Source organism: Pteropus vampyrus, unplaced genomic scaffold (assembly GCF_000151845.1).
Source record: "Pteropus vampyrus isolate Shadow unplaced genomic scaffold, Pvam_2.0 Scaffold65, whole genome shotgun sequence".
Classification (NCBI taxonomy): Eukaryota; Metazoa; Chordata; class Mammalia; order Chiroptera; family Pteropodidae; genus Pteropus; species Pteropus vampyrus.
The window spans coordinates 4,525,674-4,541,652 of record NW_011888846.1 but is presented as its reverse complement, the minus strand read 5'-3'; the positions used below and the strand labels follow the sequence as shown (position 1 = coordinate 4,541,652).

The window sequence follows — 15,979 nt, the reverse complement described above, 5'->3', positions numbered from 1 at the left end:
GAGGGGAGGTCCCCAGGGCACCCTCTGCAGACCTGCTGGCCTCAGTGTCTCTTACCTTGGGCTTTGACGTCATCCACCACAGGGCAAGGGGTCTTCACGATCACGTCGCTCGGCCTGGAGCGCCGTCCTGTGTTGTCCACTCCCCACAGGGTGAACCTGGCAGGGAGGGGAGGCTGTGGTCATCGGAGAGAACCAGAGTCCTTGTTGGCGGCCGGGCTTTGCCTGGATGGGGCGTTTGCCCCGGCGGCTCTCATGACCCTGCGGCGTGAGGGTCCAGACGGCGTGCAGTCTGGAGCCTCACACTGCCTCCAGGCGTCCTGAGTTGTAATCGGCTGTCTTGGGCATAGTGTCTGATGGAAAGCTTCATGGCGTAGAGCACTGGTTCGCAAAGTGGCGTCCCCAGACCAGCAGCATCAGCATCACCCGGGAACTTGACAGCAATGAAAATTCTCATGCCCCGCCCAGACCTACTGAACCAGAGACTCTAGAGATGGAGGATCAGAAATCTGTGCTGTAACAAGCCGTCCAGGTGACTCTGACGCCAGTTAGACTCTAACAACCACTGAGCTGAGGAAAGGGATGTGTATCCTTGGAAACGAGTTAGCTCCTCTGAGCTTTGTTTCCCGCAGCTGTGAAATGGGGATGATAACGAAACTGCCTGGAGGTCATCGTGGAGACGAAATGAGATAAAGCAGCGAAAGGCCTCATGCAATACCTGGAGCCCAATGACCTTGCAGAAATCGTATTAATTGTCTTTCGTCCTGTGTCGTGGTCAGCTGACACTTTTGCACAAAGGACTGAGGACAGGTTTTCTCTTTAAAGTCCGTGAAACAGCCGGAGTTGAGGAGTCCTAGGTGCCTGGGGCCGGGGCTCTGTTTCCTACGTGCAGCTCTTTCTGACCCACCGAGATGCCACCCACCGTGACCCAGGAGTGCAGAGCGGAAATGTGCCTCTGAGAGGTGACAATGAGAGTGGGTCTAAGACCCCCACTCCCACCCCCAGGAGGAAGCTGAAGACGGGCCGTCGAAGGCTTCATGTATAGTTTACCCCTTGGGTGATGGAGCTGGATGGAGGGTCAAGGGGGCAACTCCAGGTTCTGCAGCTCGGAGTTTCCAATACGACCATGACAGTGACCTCTGGTGCTGGTGCCCAGGGCCTGTAACGCTAACCCGGTGAGTGTAAAGCGAATCTTTAACGCCGCCTTTCTCATCTGCTGTGTCGTTATGGGAGGCTGCAGTTTGGGGCAATTTTCTCAACTTTCTTTCCTCTTGGCAGAGCTGTAGGAGGAGGAGAGATGGCTGGGACACAGTGGCCCAGGTAGATGTCGCAGGGCCTGGGGCAGCTGAGTCGGTGAGGTAGAGAGTGGTGGAAATCGCCTGATTTTGTCAGCGGAGAAAGACAGCCTTGCGTCCACCGCACCCTCCCTGCGAAGAAGCGCAGAGAACGGCCGGTGTGCGAGCATGTGCCGTCTTCCTCCCTCTGCCTGCCTCAAGTCCTCATGCTGGGACCCCGGGCACCTCCCGCAGGCAGGGTCCATCCCACTGGCCCGGTGGGACTTCGAACGTGCTGACCAGCCTGGGGACAGGGCGCGCTGGGTCGGACCACGCCTGTGGCCTCTGGCAGGGCTGCTGGCTCCCTTGCTGTCAGTCAGACGGGGAGCAGGTAGGTGCTCTGATTTTCCTGTCTCATCGCACAGGTGGCTGTTCCGCCGGCCTCGGCCTCGGCCTCGGGCTCTGCTCCGTAGTTTAGATCTACAGCTTTGCCTCGTTCTAAGCCCCACCGTGACCCTGATCCAAAACCCGGGGACTGCCCCCTTCTCTCCCACCGTCCCTCTCTGCCTGAGTCTGAGTGGACTCTCTGCATCCAGCCTTATAAACTGGGCTGCCTGGGCCCCTAGCAGTGGCGGCCACTGGAGTTATCCATCACTTGGTCCCAGATACACCGGCTTGGCCTCTTGGTGCTGTTTCTTGAATTGTGACTGAGGCCATCGAGCCTGAAGCTGGTTCGTCCAGTCAGCCTCGTCTGACACCTGCTCTGTTCCGGAGTCCAACCCTGCCTGGTCCCCTCCTCAGAGCGGGAGTGCTGGCAGAAAGGAAGGCGGGTCCCAGGATTGACACCACCCCACAGGGCCGCTGGGACTGCCTCAAGGGTCCCAGCGAGGCCCCTTCTCTCTGCCGATCCTGACTCTAGGGCCCCCGGTGTGTACGAGTCCATCTCCCTGCCCGGAACTGGGCCACTTCGTTACAGACTCTGCCCTGGCCCCACTTCGGTGCTCAGCTCTCATCGGTCAGGAGTTAGGAAACCCTGTTCTCTCCCAGGCCGAAGTGCCAGTGCCAGCCAGGCGACGGGCTGCTAGCAAAGCCTGGCTCTGGGCGCCGGTTCTCAGCGTTGGGCTCTTCCTTCACCGCCCCTCCCCCTGCCGTGACCGAGCCCCAGCTCTGAGCCCCAGCCCTAGTTCCGTGGCTGAGATCCAGCCCGTGTGGTGCCCCGTCCTCTGTTGGATGGCCCGGCTTCATCTTTTCCTACCCGCCTTCCAGGGTCCTGAGCCTGGCCCTGGAACTCCAGGTCAGGGCTGGAGTCCAGCCAGCCACCTGCTGACGGGCTGAAGTCGCCTGCCCTGGACCGTCTGTGGCCGGACTCCAGCCACCTTCTGCAGCCCACCGTTATTTAGTCCGGGGCCCTTCATTTCCAAGTTTCCCTGGGCTGTGATGGAAGAGGTCTGGAGCCTCAGGGACCAAGGTGGCTGTCACGTGGGCCCTCCCTCTCGGTGCCTGGAACAGCGTTACCTCTCACCCCACCCTTGCTTTGTGTCCCATCCCGCAGTAAGTCCCAGCTAACCTCTATCCTGGGCCGGATCAAAATGCCTATGCTTAAAAGTAATTCTCACATTACTCGGGGGGGGGGGGGTAATGAGTGTAAAATTTAGGGTCCTAGGCCCTTACTATATTTAATAAGTATTAGGAAAAGAAATCCTTCCCACAGCCTATCTTTTAAAAAACTTTATTGAGGACTTATTGACAAATATAAGTGTCCTACAACCTTCTAAGTTGAGGAAACGCTTGACCAAGAGCCATCCGTCGGCGTCCCAGAGCCCGGGGCCCTTGAGTGACACTGCAGGAGCCGCCGGCTCACTGTCATTGTGAAAGCCCAGAGAACACTTGGTGCATTTTCATGGGGAAACGCCACGTGGTCATTCGGGAAGGCCTCCTCCGTCTGCCTCATCTGCCTTCGGCATTAGCATGTCCACCAGCGAACACTGGTAGGACAGTAAGAGGTGAGCTGGAACCGCTCACTGCACAGGGCAGATGAGCCCTGGTCCCAGGCTGGAGGACATTAACGGCCTCTTCCAAAGCTCCTGGGTCCTTTCCACCGCTGCTTGGCCCAGACTGTTCTGCCCGTTGTTAGGGAACCGGGGCAGACACTTCCATCGTGTGCACACACGCATGCGTGTGTGCGAATCAGCACGGCCTGGCTTTGGCTAGCTGCGGGGCTGGGGGCTTAAAGGCCTGACACTGGGTGTGCCCGATGCTCGTCCTCCATGTGTGACCACTCTGAATCCAGTCTCTCCTGAGTTTCCTGTCCACTGTCATGTGCCCAGTAAGGCAGTGGCTCCGCTGTCAGTCCATGCGGTGACGGAGGGCCGTGGGTAGAAGGCCAGAGAGTCATCTGTCCATTCTGACCCCAATTTCTCTGTCTCTAAAACAAGGATGCTCGACCAGACACACTTCTGGGTCCCTTTCAACCAGGGGTTCTTAGCCATCTTTGCACTGTGGACCCTTCTCAGAATAAGCTTCGGATGCATTAATAAAACGCACAGGATGACAAAGTCAGCTCCCCGTCTGTGGCCCCCAGGGGAAGAGACGGCTCTGTGCTTTAATGTGAGGTGCTAAGGTCATGCAACTAGGTCCCTCCAGGACACAGGAGTGGCTGGGCGCGAGCTGCAGCGTGAAGGAAACGCACACCCTGATTCAATCCTTCGCCACCCTCCCCGCCCCAGATGCCAGCCGTGTGCTTCTGGGGACGCCGCTCGGCGTTGCTGAACCTCAGTTTCCTCAACCATGAGGTGGGAACATAACTTTAACCTCGCAGGGTCAGGGAGGGTTCCCGGAGGCACCCCGTAAAGGAAGGCTGCTTTCCTCTGTTTCATAGACAAGAAAGCTTAGCCGCAGAGACTCGGAGCACCTCGCTGACAATCACTTAGTGTTTAGAAACAGACCGGGCTTGGGCTGCATGTGTTCTCAAGGGTTCACCCAGGGCCCCTCTGGACGGCACGTGTCGGGGGGCCCCACCCAGGCCGCCCATCCTGGCCGTCCTCCTGCCATCTGCAGCGCCACCTAGTGGAGGCCGGCTGTTTTCCCTCCAGCTCCCCCGTGACATGCGTGGTCTCAAACTTCTTCAACAATCAAAGTCGACAGAACATTCTACAAGACCCAGGAGGGCAATCCTGGGCTTACTAGGAGGGGCCCGGAATGGGCAAGGGCTGGTGCTGTTGACAGACACCTCTGCCAGCCTCGTGCTCATGGGTACTCTGAAATTCCTAATTAACAGTTGTGACAGCGACGGGAAGTCTGGAGCCCTTATTATAAATGGCAATTCCAGTTGCACTGAGTTTGGGGCATTTTACAGCAGGGGAAGAGGCCCATACTCCGACACCTGTGTTCCTTTTGCCTGCCCCTCCTCCCAAAGGGCCACATTGCCCAATAGCGGTCCTTGTCCCTGAGTTATCCTTCCTGCCTCTCTCGATTTTCTGCCTCCCCGAGCACGTCACTTGTCTCCATGGATTTTACTTTCATCAGCATGGCCCCCTAGTTACATTTCTTTTTCCTATATTAGAGATATTCAGCCTGAGTGTCAAAGTTCATCTTGCAATCAACGCCACTCACATTTCTAGTGCTTTTCATCTGTGAACTCTCTAACTGTGGAAATAGGAATGATTTATTCTGGCAACGTTGACTCTGTTCTTGTGACCTCATCTGTAAACCGTTACATGTTTTTCATATGATGGGGTCACAAGGTCCCGAAACTACATCACTGTGAATTCTGCCTTGGCCCTCGAGACGCTCCTATCGTAACTTAGATGCCATTGCGATCGCTCCTATTTCGGTGCCTTTAATGTCTCTGCTTCACAAATATATCACGTTTACTCCCGGGGGTGCAGGGAGGGGTGCGGAAGCGCTCCAGAGAGCGCAGGGCTGCTCCAAGGGCCGCTCGCTGCATTTTCTTTGAAGAAAGATGCCGACTATCTCTCACCTCTGTAAACTACTTCAGTGCCGCTGGAGCTAGCTCTCTAAAGCAGCGTCCTCGGTGTTTTTCCTCCAAAAAAGAAAACAATCGTCGTCTCCTCTGACTTAACAGCATTCCCACTACTTTCCCAGTTTCATTGTCTTCCGTTCCCTCTACTCGTCGTCTGCTTCCGCGCCGTGGACGACGCTGCTGCTTGCCTTCGTGCGTCTCCACGTGTCCCTTGCTGCGTCCTCGGCCTGGCGGGCCTTCTCCGACATGACTCCGCCTCCTGACGCTCCGCACAGCCCCGCTCAGATGATGCCCCCTCGGGTCAGAATTAACCGCTTCTCCCTCTTCTCTCCTACGACGTGTCCTCTGCTCTTCTATCTAGCGCTTATTTAATTCTGCCTCATGTTCCCTCTTCATTGCAAACTCTTTGAAGGATGGGACTATATTATCTCTCTCGATCCTCCCTCTCCAAGCGCCTAGAAGTTTCCGTGTAGTGCCGATCAGGACCAGACCTGAGAGACTCTACATATTTCCCCAGGCCTCTAGAGGAACTCGACTAGCCAAAAAGAACCAGCCAAAAAAACCCAGGGATGTTCGGGGTAAGGAATAACCAGGCCGTGCGTGTCACTCACATGTAGATGGTGTCGGCTTCCAGGCATCGTACGATTAGAGAGATGGCGGTGAGCTGCTTGCCTGGCACCTGAGAGGGCATGGCGCAAGGGGACTTCGCTCCGGAGATGATGTCATCCACAAAGCTCAGCACCGTTTCTGCCCAGAGAGGAAGGGACGGAAAAGGCATGAGACGCCGTGGCGGCCAAGCAGTGGGGGGGCGGGATCGAGTCAGCGAGAACGTAACGCTGAGGTCGCTGGGTCCCCAGTCTTCCTAAATCCCAAAGAGTAAAGAAAGGAGACCTAGAAGAAATGCTCTTTTTTGATGGTTTCATATTCGACTCATCAATTTAGAGCCATCTGTCCAGAGTTAGTTCAGAAACAACTAAGGGAAGAGAGAAACGCCACATCTGCCAGTCTTCATTCATGAAACGTCCTTGGCACCGGCAGAGAACAGCTCTTCTGGTCAGCGGTCACTGCCAGGTGTGCAGTGGCACCTATGCACTCGGGAACAGGGCCTCGGAAGAAGCCACGGATAGGTGCGCCATACCCGAAGGCCCCGCGTGTGTCCCCAGACCTCAGCCACCGTTTCACCAGAAGATATTTACCCTGAACGGGCCTGCGGATGCCGCCATCCTGCTGGCCACCGCACTCACGTGTAAGTTTTAGGGACAATTTATGTTGACCTTTCCTAGGTGCAGACAGGGAAAGACTAACGCACAGAACATTTTAATGGGGTCTTTTCAGTTTCTTCTTCTAGCGGGACCTGGCGTAGCGGAGTTTGCTTTAGGACAAGGCATGGGGTAAGCGAATCTGTTTAGGCGGGTATTAGCCAAGAACGCTTTCTTCTGTAATCATGGTAGTGGTTAGCACAGAATTGTTTCCCAGTTGTGGGCTAGGACAACTCGTGTGTTATTTCTTTGTGAATATGCCTAGGGGCAATGAAATGGACACCTCTTCCATAAACAAAAAAGAAAACAAAAATGAAAACAAGACTGTCAGATGCTCACCATGCGAAAACTCTTAAGCAGACAAGATGGCTGCTGCTTCTGCTCCGTCCACGTTGCCCTGGAATGCTGGCCCCGCTGCAGCCGAGCCAGGAGGCGGACCCTGGTTCTTTTCTGTTTGCCCCTCTGGATCAAGTGAAGCCCAGGAAGTGGGAGGTGCTCACCTGTCTCCACTTTGGAGTGGTCCGTCCTGTCCGTGACCTTCTCTTGGCGGATGAGGTAGTCTACAATCTGCACCCCGATCGGAGGTTCCGAGTGTTCCCACTCCAGGACCACGAGGGTGCTGCTGGGCTCGTGCACCGTGGACAGTCTCAGCCTGAATGCAGACAGGAAGAAGCGTGAAATGGGGACGCAGCCGCGCCCCACGGTGGTCTGCTGATGCCGCTACGGGCCACCTTCTCAACCGTTACACCTCAAACCCTTCTCTCTAATCTTTTTCTTAAGCAGCTACCACGACGATCTCTTTGAGGGTGTCCCCTTCACTAGGGGGTAAAGGTTCTTGACGATCCTTAAACTCTTTATTCCTCTAAGTGCCTGTTACAGATTAAGAACTCGACACATGCTTGGACTTAAATCCGTAGGTGAGTCAAAGATGAACGCCCGCATTTCACGGGGTCAGTGGGTGCTGCTTTTGGGATAGCCCTTTACAGGGCTTGAAAATATAATTTCTGGATTTGCTCTTGGAAAATAAGAGGATGGGCTTATAAGGCCCGTACCCAGGCCCACGAGGGTGGTGTCCGCAGAGCTCGCATCAGCCAGGCCAGGGTCCGCTCGGTTTCCGCAGCGTTACCGAGATCTGCCCCGCCCATGGAACCCCGGCTTATGCATTTGCTGCGTGTGCTAATGTATCTCCTACCCCAAGTCTTCTGCTGGTTGGGCCTTAGGACAGGCTCAGTTTGAAGGTAATGCTCACAGGGGCCTTGGCTGTTCAAGAGAAAGTTGGCCACCTGTCAGGTTATCCGTAGGGTAGTGTCCTGCGTCTACAAACTCGGGTTCCGGCTTCCGTTTCTGCCTCTGCTCTTGGGTTTCTATGACTACCCCGATTTCCTGATTATCCCAGGCTTCCCTCGCTGTTCCCCACTCAGTTTCCTCATTCTGCGGGAACTGTCCGTCCTGACCCCTCCCGTGCCTTGCCGTCTCAGACCTCTTCCTACGCTGCAGACACTTGGTAACTGTTACTGACATCCGCGGGTACGGCTCGCCTGATGGCACATGTGGTTTCAATTTGCTGCCTCGTTCTGACTTCATGTGTGAGTCTTGGGTTTCTCACTTACTTCCAATTCCCCGTTTCTTTCTAGACCACTGGCTTCTGGGGTTTTTCCCAGTTTCTGCTCACTCCAGCCTCCTTCCCTCACATGCACCCCTGCCGTTCACCCCCCTGCCTGGTCCCCATATCTCTTAACCACCCATAATCTTGGCTCTCTAGCCTCCACTCAGCTCACAGATGCCTGTCATCAGTGTCCAGGATCACTGGGCAAGGTACCGTGGATGTATCACACCAAAGCAATGTTCGATTTTGATTCCACAAATATTTATCAACCACCCATTACTTATAAGAATGTGCTCGGTGAGTGTGGAAGATTCAGCGGTGCACACGCCAGCTCCAGCCTCTTCTCTTATGGTGTGGTCAACAGGCACAAATACAATTATACGTGTGATTATAATAATACGTGATAAGGACTTGAACAAGAAATCATGGGAGGCTGTGGAAGCAACAGCAAGGAATTCAGCCAGTGGGAAAATAATGCAAAACACATGCTCTTTAGTGGCTCACTACGAAGAAGCGCATAGTTTGCATATGACATTAAAGGCGGAATAGACCCAGAACAGTGCGGCTATTGACAAACTCATTAATTAGAGTCATCTGCGGAGTGCGATTTTGAAGAAAAAGCATTAGGAAGCTGAAGCAAGTAACGCAGCCTTTCTGAGAACGCAGATTCTGTGGAGATGTGGACGAAGGCTGGCCTCTGCTGAGAAGCGGGTGCGTGTCATTTACATAGACGCGTGTGAAGCTAAGTGCATTTCTATCTCCAACAATCGATACGAATTCAAGAAATTAAGGGCTGCTATCGAAAGAAGTGACTAGAGTTAACAAGGAAAGCGATGTCCTGGATAGATGTTCCTGTTTATGACAATTTAGCCCAACTGGATCTGCAGACGAGAGACACTGGCTTGTAGTGACACCGTACTATCACGTTCTGTCGGTTCTCTTCCTGCTCAGGCCTGCCCCTTGCTGCCCCTGTCCCCACGTCCACGTAACAGGCTGGAGTTTACGAGCGCAGCCTCGCCCGCTGCCTCTCCCGCTGCCTCTCCCGCCACCCTGCTTGGCTTGCTCAGCCCTGCAGGTCCCGGGGGTCCAATCCTCACCTCGGCTTCCTTTGCCTAACCACCCCATGGACTCCGCTCCTCCAGCCGGCCCTACCGGCGCTCTTTATTAGACGGGATAATTCTGTGCTCCACCCCACGGCAAGTGCCACGCTAGAGGTGAAAAGCGCTTCCCACCTTGGGCCCTGGCCCGTCAGGATTTATGGTCCAGCCAGCTCTGCTCAACCTTCTCCCGAGGGCAGGGGACAGCAGACATGTTCATTCTCAGGCACCTTCGCAGCGCTCTGTGCTCTGACCACCCCGCTAACGGTCACCCCCCACCCTCCGGAGCATCCTTTCTCAGAGCTGTGGTTCCATTTCTCATTTCTTCGGGTTTGATTTAAATCTTCTTACCTCTAGGGTTCACATTTTTGCAGCGCTCCAGACCACCTTCCCCCGTGCCTTGGCCGTAGGACTGCCCGGCACAACTCCAGGGCGGGTCCAAACGGAACCAGCCTCGGCCTCAAACTTGCTCGTTCTTCGATGCTTCTTCTCTTCATTGTGGCCTATTCATCTTCCCAGCCACCCAGATCACAAGGCTTAAGTCCATTCTCAACTTCCGCTTCCCTCGCCTGCCCACAGCCGCACAGCCCCGCCGGTTCCATCCAAAGCCATCTCTCAGCCGTGTCCTCACCATACTTTCATGGCTAACATCGCGGCCTCCGAGCCATGGCTCTGCTTCCCGCTCTGTGACCTTGGGAAATGATTTGACCCATCTGAATCCATCTCTTTGTCTATGACAAGGGAGGGGATAACTACCTAACTGCCCCGCACAGCGCCCGACACCCGGAAGGCGGGCTGTTGGCCTCCTTAGGGTCTCGTGACAGATCCGACCTCCTCGTTCCAACAGCACTTTTACCTCTCATCGGCTACCCATGCTGTCCTACCTTCTCCACCTTCAAGGAGCAATTCAAGTGTCAGCTCTTTCACGATGCCTCGCCATTCCCCAAATTCAGACTCGGTCATTCCGTTCTCACATTTTCTTTAAATGTCTCATAGAACGCTTATCAAACTATTCCTCGTACCGCTACAATTTGTACACCTGCCTCCTCTAGAAGATTCTAGGCCCCTTGAAGGCAGGGACTACGCTGTGTTTTCCTTTCTGTTCCCCAGCACCCAGCCCAGAGCTCTGCAGATAGTAGACCCCGAATAACGCGTGTCTGCAGAATCGTGCTGAGGCGAGCGCGCGAGACAGAGGCAGAGGAGGGCACCGTACACAGGCTGTGGGAGCGGCGCACAGGTGGGGAGACCGTCGGCTCCGAACGCGGTGGAGTCGCAGCGACACCAGTCCTCGATGACGTCGCCAGTCCCCGAGCACCACAGGGAGCTCATGGTGGCCTCCTGCAGGAGCTACGAGAGGGGGCAGAGAAGAGAGTGAGTGTCAGGGAGCCAGGGCTGAGGCACCAGAATCAAGGGACAGAGCATCAAGGCTCTGCTTGGCCCTAAGTAACTTCCAGCCAGGAGGCTGGAGCACCACCTCACCATCTTGTGACCTACGATTCCCCAGGCGATTGTTTGGAGGGAGCCTAGACCTCCTAGGGCCTCTAGGGCTGTCTTGCATTAGCATAACAGTTCAGCCCTTAGAACGAGACCTGAAAAGTCCGTCCTACCCCACCGCCCACCTCTCTACTCCATGCCTAAGGCTCTAGCAAAAATGACCTCTTACCAGACAATTGCGGGACAGGCCTTGACATTCTGCCCTCTGCACAGAGGCACTCAGGCCTTTCGAATACCCCTCTGGGCTCCCGTCCGCCCACTTCACCCTGCCCCAGTCTTTCCTCTGCATTTCTTTGGCGTGCCTTCTACCTCACTGTTTACCCACGAGACTCTAGCTCTGCCAATCACTGCCATATGACCTTGAGTGAATTACCTAAACTCGGCTTCCTCATTGGTAAATGGGATGAAAATGGCACTTTCCTCACAGGGTTGTTGTGACGACTAAATCAAATAAGATATGGCAAAAGGCACAGCAGAGTACCTATGCGGTGCACGCATCAGTCACGTGTAAATAGTGCAAATTAGTCCCCTGTAAATGCCAGCAATAATTATTATCTTTGAATGACAAGGTTAGGTGTTATATGGAAGCTTCTGAATACCACAGAGCCTAGGACAATTCTTTACATACAGCGGTTTCACAGCAGATATGTACTGCAAATAACAAGACAAAAGGACAAAATTAGACCGGTACGGGATGAACTTGTGATGGGGCAATTCCCTGGTGAGCAAGCAGATTCTGCAGGTGCTGACCCCTCAGCCATGGCCTGGGGTAAAGGAGAGGGTGAGCCGCGGGGCACATGGCTGGCCAGGCCGGCCGGGCCGGCCAAGGTCAGAGCTTTCTACAGACTCTGCTTTCCCTATGACTGAATCCCTTCTCTGTCCCACTATCATGGGGCCAACGTGTAATTGGTAAATTAGAGAAATGAAACAGCTATCCTGGAAAATTTTAGACCAAAAAATTCAAGAAAGAGAGAGAGAGAGAGAGAGAGGAGAGAGAGAAACTCCCCTATGAAAATCAAAATGTCCAAGTCCAAAGCCCGTATGCAATGTTTCATTCTTTCAAAAGTTAGCACAGGCCGTTTTAGATTACAGTAGTTGAAGTTAGTGCTCACACCTCCTCAGATTGGGGGCCTCTAGGGAGCGGGGACCAATTCATGATCATCACTATGATTTCTGTAGAGTTTTAGAATTTGCAAGGCCCCTTTAGGTGCTAACACTTTAGTTTGAGCTCCGTGATAAACGGCTGTGATTTATAGTGGAGGACATGTAGAGTCAAAGAGGTCAAGTGACTTGCTCGGGGTCCTAGGCAGATGAGGGCCCAAACCTGAGTCCAGGATGACTGACTGCACACCTCAGGGTCTCTCCATAAAGCTCTCTTAATTAGCGCTGTGTCCACCAGCTCTCAGCAGGAAGCCCAGGGCACTGGGGGTGCTCACTGTATGATCTGCCTGACTGCACGCAATTCAAATCAGAAGGTGTATTAAAAAAAAATAACTAGGATAAAAAGATAGATTCTAGATCTCTGTGGCCCTCGGCAATGGAACAGATGTCAGAGAATGACTCTTCCCCCACCAAAAACATAAATAAATAAAAATAAAAAGGCTAAGATGCATCCCTGGTCTTCAGTTTGGACAGCCAGGTAGAAAATGCCACTCGCTGAGATGCAAGTACAACAGGTATGGTTTGGGTTGGAGGACGGTGAGTTCAGGCTCGTTGGGTTTGAGATACCTGGTTGGTGAGATCATTTGACCTACCCGTTTCTAGACTGTAATCACTGATTAGACTGAAATGTGGCATCAGAGATCGTCTAGTGCAACAGAAGAACAACGAGGCTAAGAGAGGTTAGAAAACCCGCCCAGAGATACACCAGAGGGGTAGACACGAGGACGCACGCCGAGTTCCGGATGCGGACGCAGCGGCCCCCTCCACTTCTCCTTTGCTTCTCCGCTCATCTCCAGTCCTTGGGAGAAAGGGCAGAATCGGAGGGGAAGCAGAGGAGCGGAGGGAACAGTGAAGACGGACCATGTCTAAGGAAGGAGAGAGAAGAAACATGACGGCATCTGAACTCCAGCTCAGGCCGCCTGGTCTTTGCGTATAGAGATGAAAGTGCTCCAAAGATGTCCAGATGGACGAGATGTCCCAGTCCCTCTCTCAAGACCGGTGCGGGGAGACGGGGAAGGGCTGAGGTTGGCAGGTGGGGGATCCAGAAAGGGGGCTGCCAACGACAGGCTTCCTTCAGCTTCCTCGCTGTGCTCCCCGATGCCCCTGCAGGAAGCAGGGCCTCCACCCTCCTCTCCCACCAAGCTCCTCTCTGCTCTGCAGCTCTGCACGTCCCGTCCCGCACGGTGGCTCTGCGAGGGAGCCCCGATTCTGCTGGTCCCAGGCCAATGCACATGTGCTCTTGGTTGCCAGCTACGGCAGTCTCGGGGGCTCACAGCAGACGCAGTGGGGCAGGTGAGGGCAGGCCCGGGCATTGGATTAAAGCCACTGCAGCTTTGGTCGCCATAGTGACCCAAGTCCCTCCTTCTCTCCATCCTTTCAAGCCCCGCCCCGCAGCGATGCCTTGTCTCCCACTTTTCTCCCCACAGCCGCTTCTGTCAGATTGAGGAGGAATGTGCTGGCTAACGGAGCAATTTATCTTTCTGTTCCTGCGAAAAACCTTATTTTGAAACACACAATGAAATATCTGTGGCAAAGGGGGATAGGCGAGAGAAACACACACACGCACACATGCGCGCACACACACACACGCATGCATGCGCACACACGCACACACAGACGACACACAGACACGCTTACACACGCGTATACACACACACGCACACGCATACAAAAACACACGCACACACACGCGCACGCACACACGCGCACACACACACACACATGCATGCACGCATACAAAGACACACAGACATGCTCACACACGCACATGCACACACGCACACACATACATGCACACGCACGCACACACACATGCACACACGCATACACACACATACACACACACGCACATGCATATACACACTCTTGTTGGTTTAGGTACCACCTAGGAAACTGTGACACACCGGGTGTCCCTTATAAAAGAAAGAGAAAGCAATTATCACCCCACCTGGATGGGCACACCTCTCAGGCAGGTAAGCAGCTCCCTGCTGTGACTCTGCCATGTCTTGTCCCTAAGGTCACCTTTGCCTATAGTCTCAGATGCCCCACACCCTGAGCTTTGAAGGTTTTATTTTTGTCATTGTCGCTGGTGTTCTTTATGTCCTTGAGGAGATGGGAGAGAGGAAATGGGCTAAGTCACTGCCTGGGCCCCATTTCTGCAGCTTATTCTTTGGGTCCCTTCGTGTTCTCCGAGCACCTCTGGAAGGGAAGCGGCGGAGGGAGAGAGGGGTGGTCGGAGACGTCGGGACCAGCAGCATGATATGAGGCAGAAAGGTCTGCATGGACGTGGTATTTGGTTCTTAGAGTCAGACGGAATGGGTGGGCGGGGAAGCGACCCCACCCCCTCAGGCTAAGGCGGGCAGATCCCTGGTTTGGGACCTGTGCCTGACAGGCTCCTTCTAGTCTAGCTGCAGCTGGTCCCAGGCTTGGGTTCAGTTAGGGCGGCTGGTCTACCTCCCATACCAACAGAGGAGGCAGAGCTGAGCCTCCTCCCACGAAGGTCCCCCGAGGCTTTCTGAACAATGACTTTGGTGCCTGCAAATGCTGTGCGTCCCTATCTACCTTCTTCCTCCAGCCCTTGTCGCCCAAAGACCTACACAAATGCTGAGCTGTGACTCCTGCGTCATTACCATGGGAGCTGTGGATGCAGTGATTTGATTTAATATGCAAACATGCAAATCTAAGCAAATTAGGTACCTGGATTAGCTAAACAAAAAGTCTCACCGCCCGTGGTCTAGCATGGAGTTCCACTGCACCCGGTCACCTCCCCGGGCCACCTGCGAGGCCCACTGTTGTCGTCGACAGGCCTCTTACCCTCTGGGTCTGGTTGTTGGTCACCAGTTCATAGATGGGGGCTGCTCGGGTCACCTCCAACAGGACCGGCTCGGCGGGGGTGTCAGGGCTGGATGTCACATGACACAAGGGGCAGGACGAGGGGCATCGTCCCTTGCTCTGGCACTCCATGCGGACTCCGGCTGCCATGCGCTTGGTGCCGGACTCGGACAGGCTGGCGATGTATTCTGGGAACGTCAGCACCTTGGGGTCTCTCTCCCGCTCCTCTGACTCGTCGGAAGGGGAGTTTCCTGCCAGACACAAACGGAAAGGAACAGTGAGGGGGGCCAGAGACGAGGACCTGCATGGCCTCGTGGTCCGTGAGTGCCGGAGTCAAATCCTTGAGAGGTCAGAAGGTGTCACTGAGGGGGTAAGATGAGATTCTGTCAGCCCGTTCAATGTGGGGGACACTTGCTTCCCGTAAACCAGAGTTGGAAACGGCCCTTCCAAACGTGAGAGCAGGAGGTGTCCTTGCTGAGAATCCTCGGATCCACTACCCCTCTCAGGACCCTTCTTCAGGATGTGTGCAGGTCTCTGACCGTCATCAATTATGAACAGCAGCAGCCAGTGTTCCCTGACTCAGTTCCCGCATCCACACGACAGTGGTGTTAGCAGTACCTGCCTCTAGCACTGCGTGAGGATTAAATGGCAAAATGATTTTAAAGCGCACAACGCACTGAACAGCATGAGTCGAGTCACCATCATAGTAGCTTTGATCATAACTACCGTAAGATGCATCAAGCCTGTAGGTACTGGGAGAGTGGTACCTGTTCAAGCCCTCCCTTGGCCCTCGCCCCAGCCCTCTGCATGAAGTTCCATCATTACGCCCATTTTATAGATAAGAAAAGTGAGGCCAAGAGCCTCAAGATGACACAGCTAGTGCATTGTGAGATCTGAGGTTTCAATCCGGTTTTGTCTGATTCTGAAGCACTCACGTCACAGGGGGAAGAACAGGATGTCTCTGCTTCATTATTAACCAACATATTGAAAACGGGGAAGAAATTCTTACTTTTTCAAAAAGATGTGTACTCCAAAGCCTGAGAGATGGGTCCATATCACCCTTGATTGATGAGTAAAAGGGAGTTGGGGGGGGTGGGGCTCTTAGTTTCTTTTTGGTGACAAACATTGGTGACGCCTACTAGAAAATAATGGTTTGTTCCCTATGGAAGGAATCACTGCTGGGTGTTTCTCTTCCAAGTCGTCATGACTTTGCTTTTAACTCACTCCTTCTAAAGGGAGATGGAAGCAGAGTCTGCTGACTAAAGGCCCTGGCTGCC

The 15,979-nt window shown here is 54.2% G+C and overlaps 1 protein-coding gene across 2 annotated transcripts in view; it reads right to left on the bottom strand.

The window, feature by feature from the left end:
- The window catches only part of ASTN1 (astrotactin 1), a 297,914-nt gene that overhangs the window by 12,078 nt on the left and 269,857 nt on the right, over positions 1 to 15,979 (bottom strand). For both annotated transcript variants that reach the window (XM_011361242.1, XM_011361243.1), the window contains exons 17-21: positions 14,685 to 14,953; positions 10,429 to 10,562; positions 7,013 to 7,164; positions 5,865 to 6,000; positions 56 to 156 (exon numbers count right to left, since the gene is read on the bottom strand). In XM_011361242.1, coding sequence (XP_011359544.1) covers positions 56 to 156; positions 5,865 to 6,000; positions 7,013 to 7,164; positions 10,429 to 10,562; positions 14,685 to 14,953 — 792 coding nt within the window. The remainder of the gene's footprint in view (positions 1 to 55; positions 157 to 5,864; positions 6,001 to 7,012; positions 7,165 to 10,428; positions 10,563 to 14,684; positions 14,954 to 15,979) is intronic.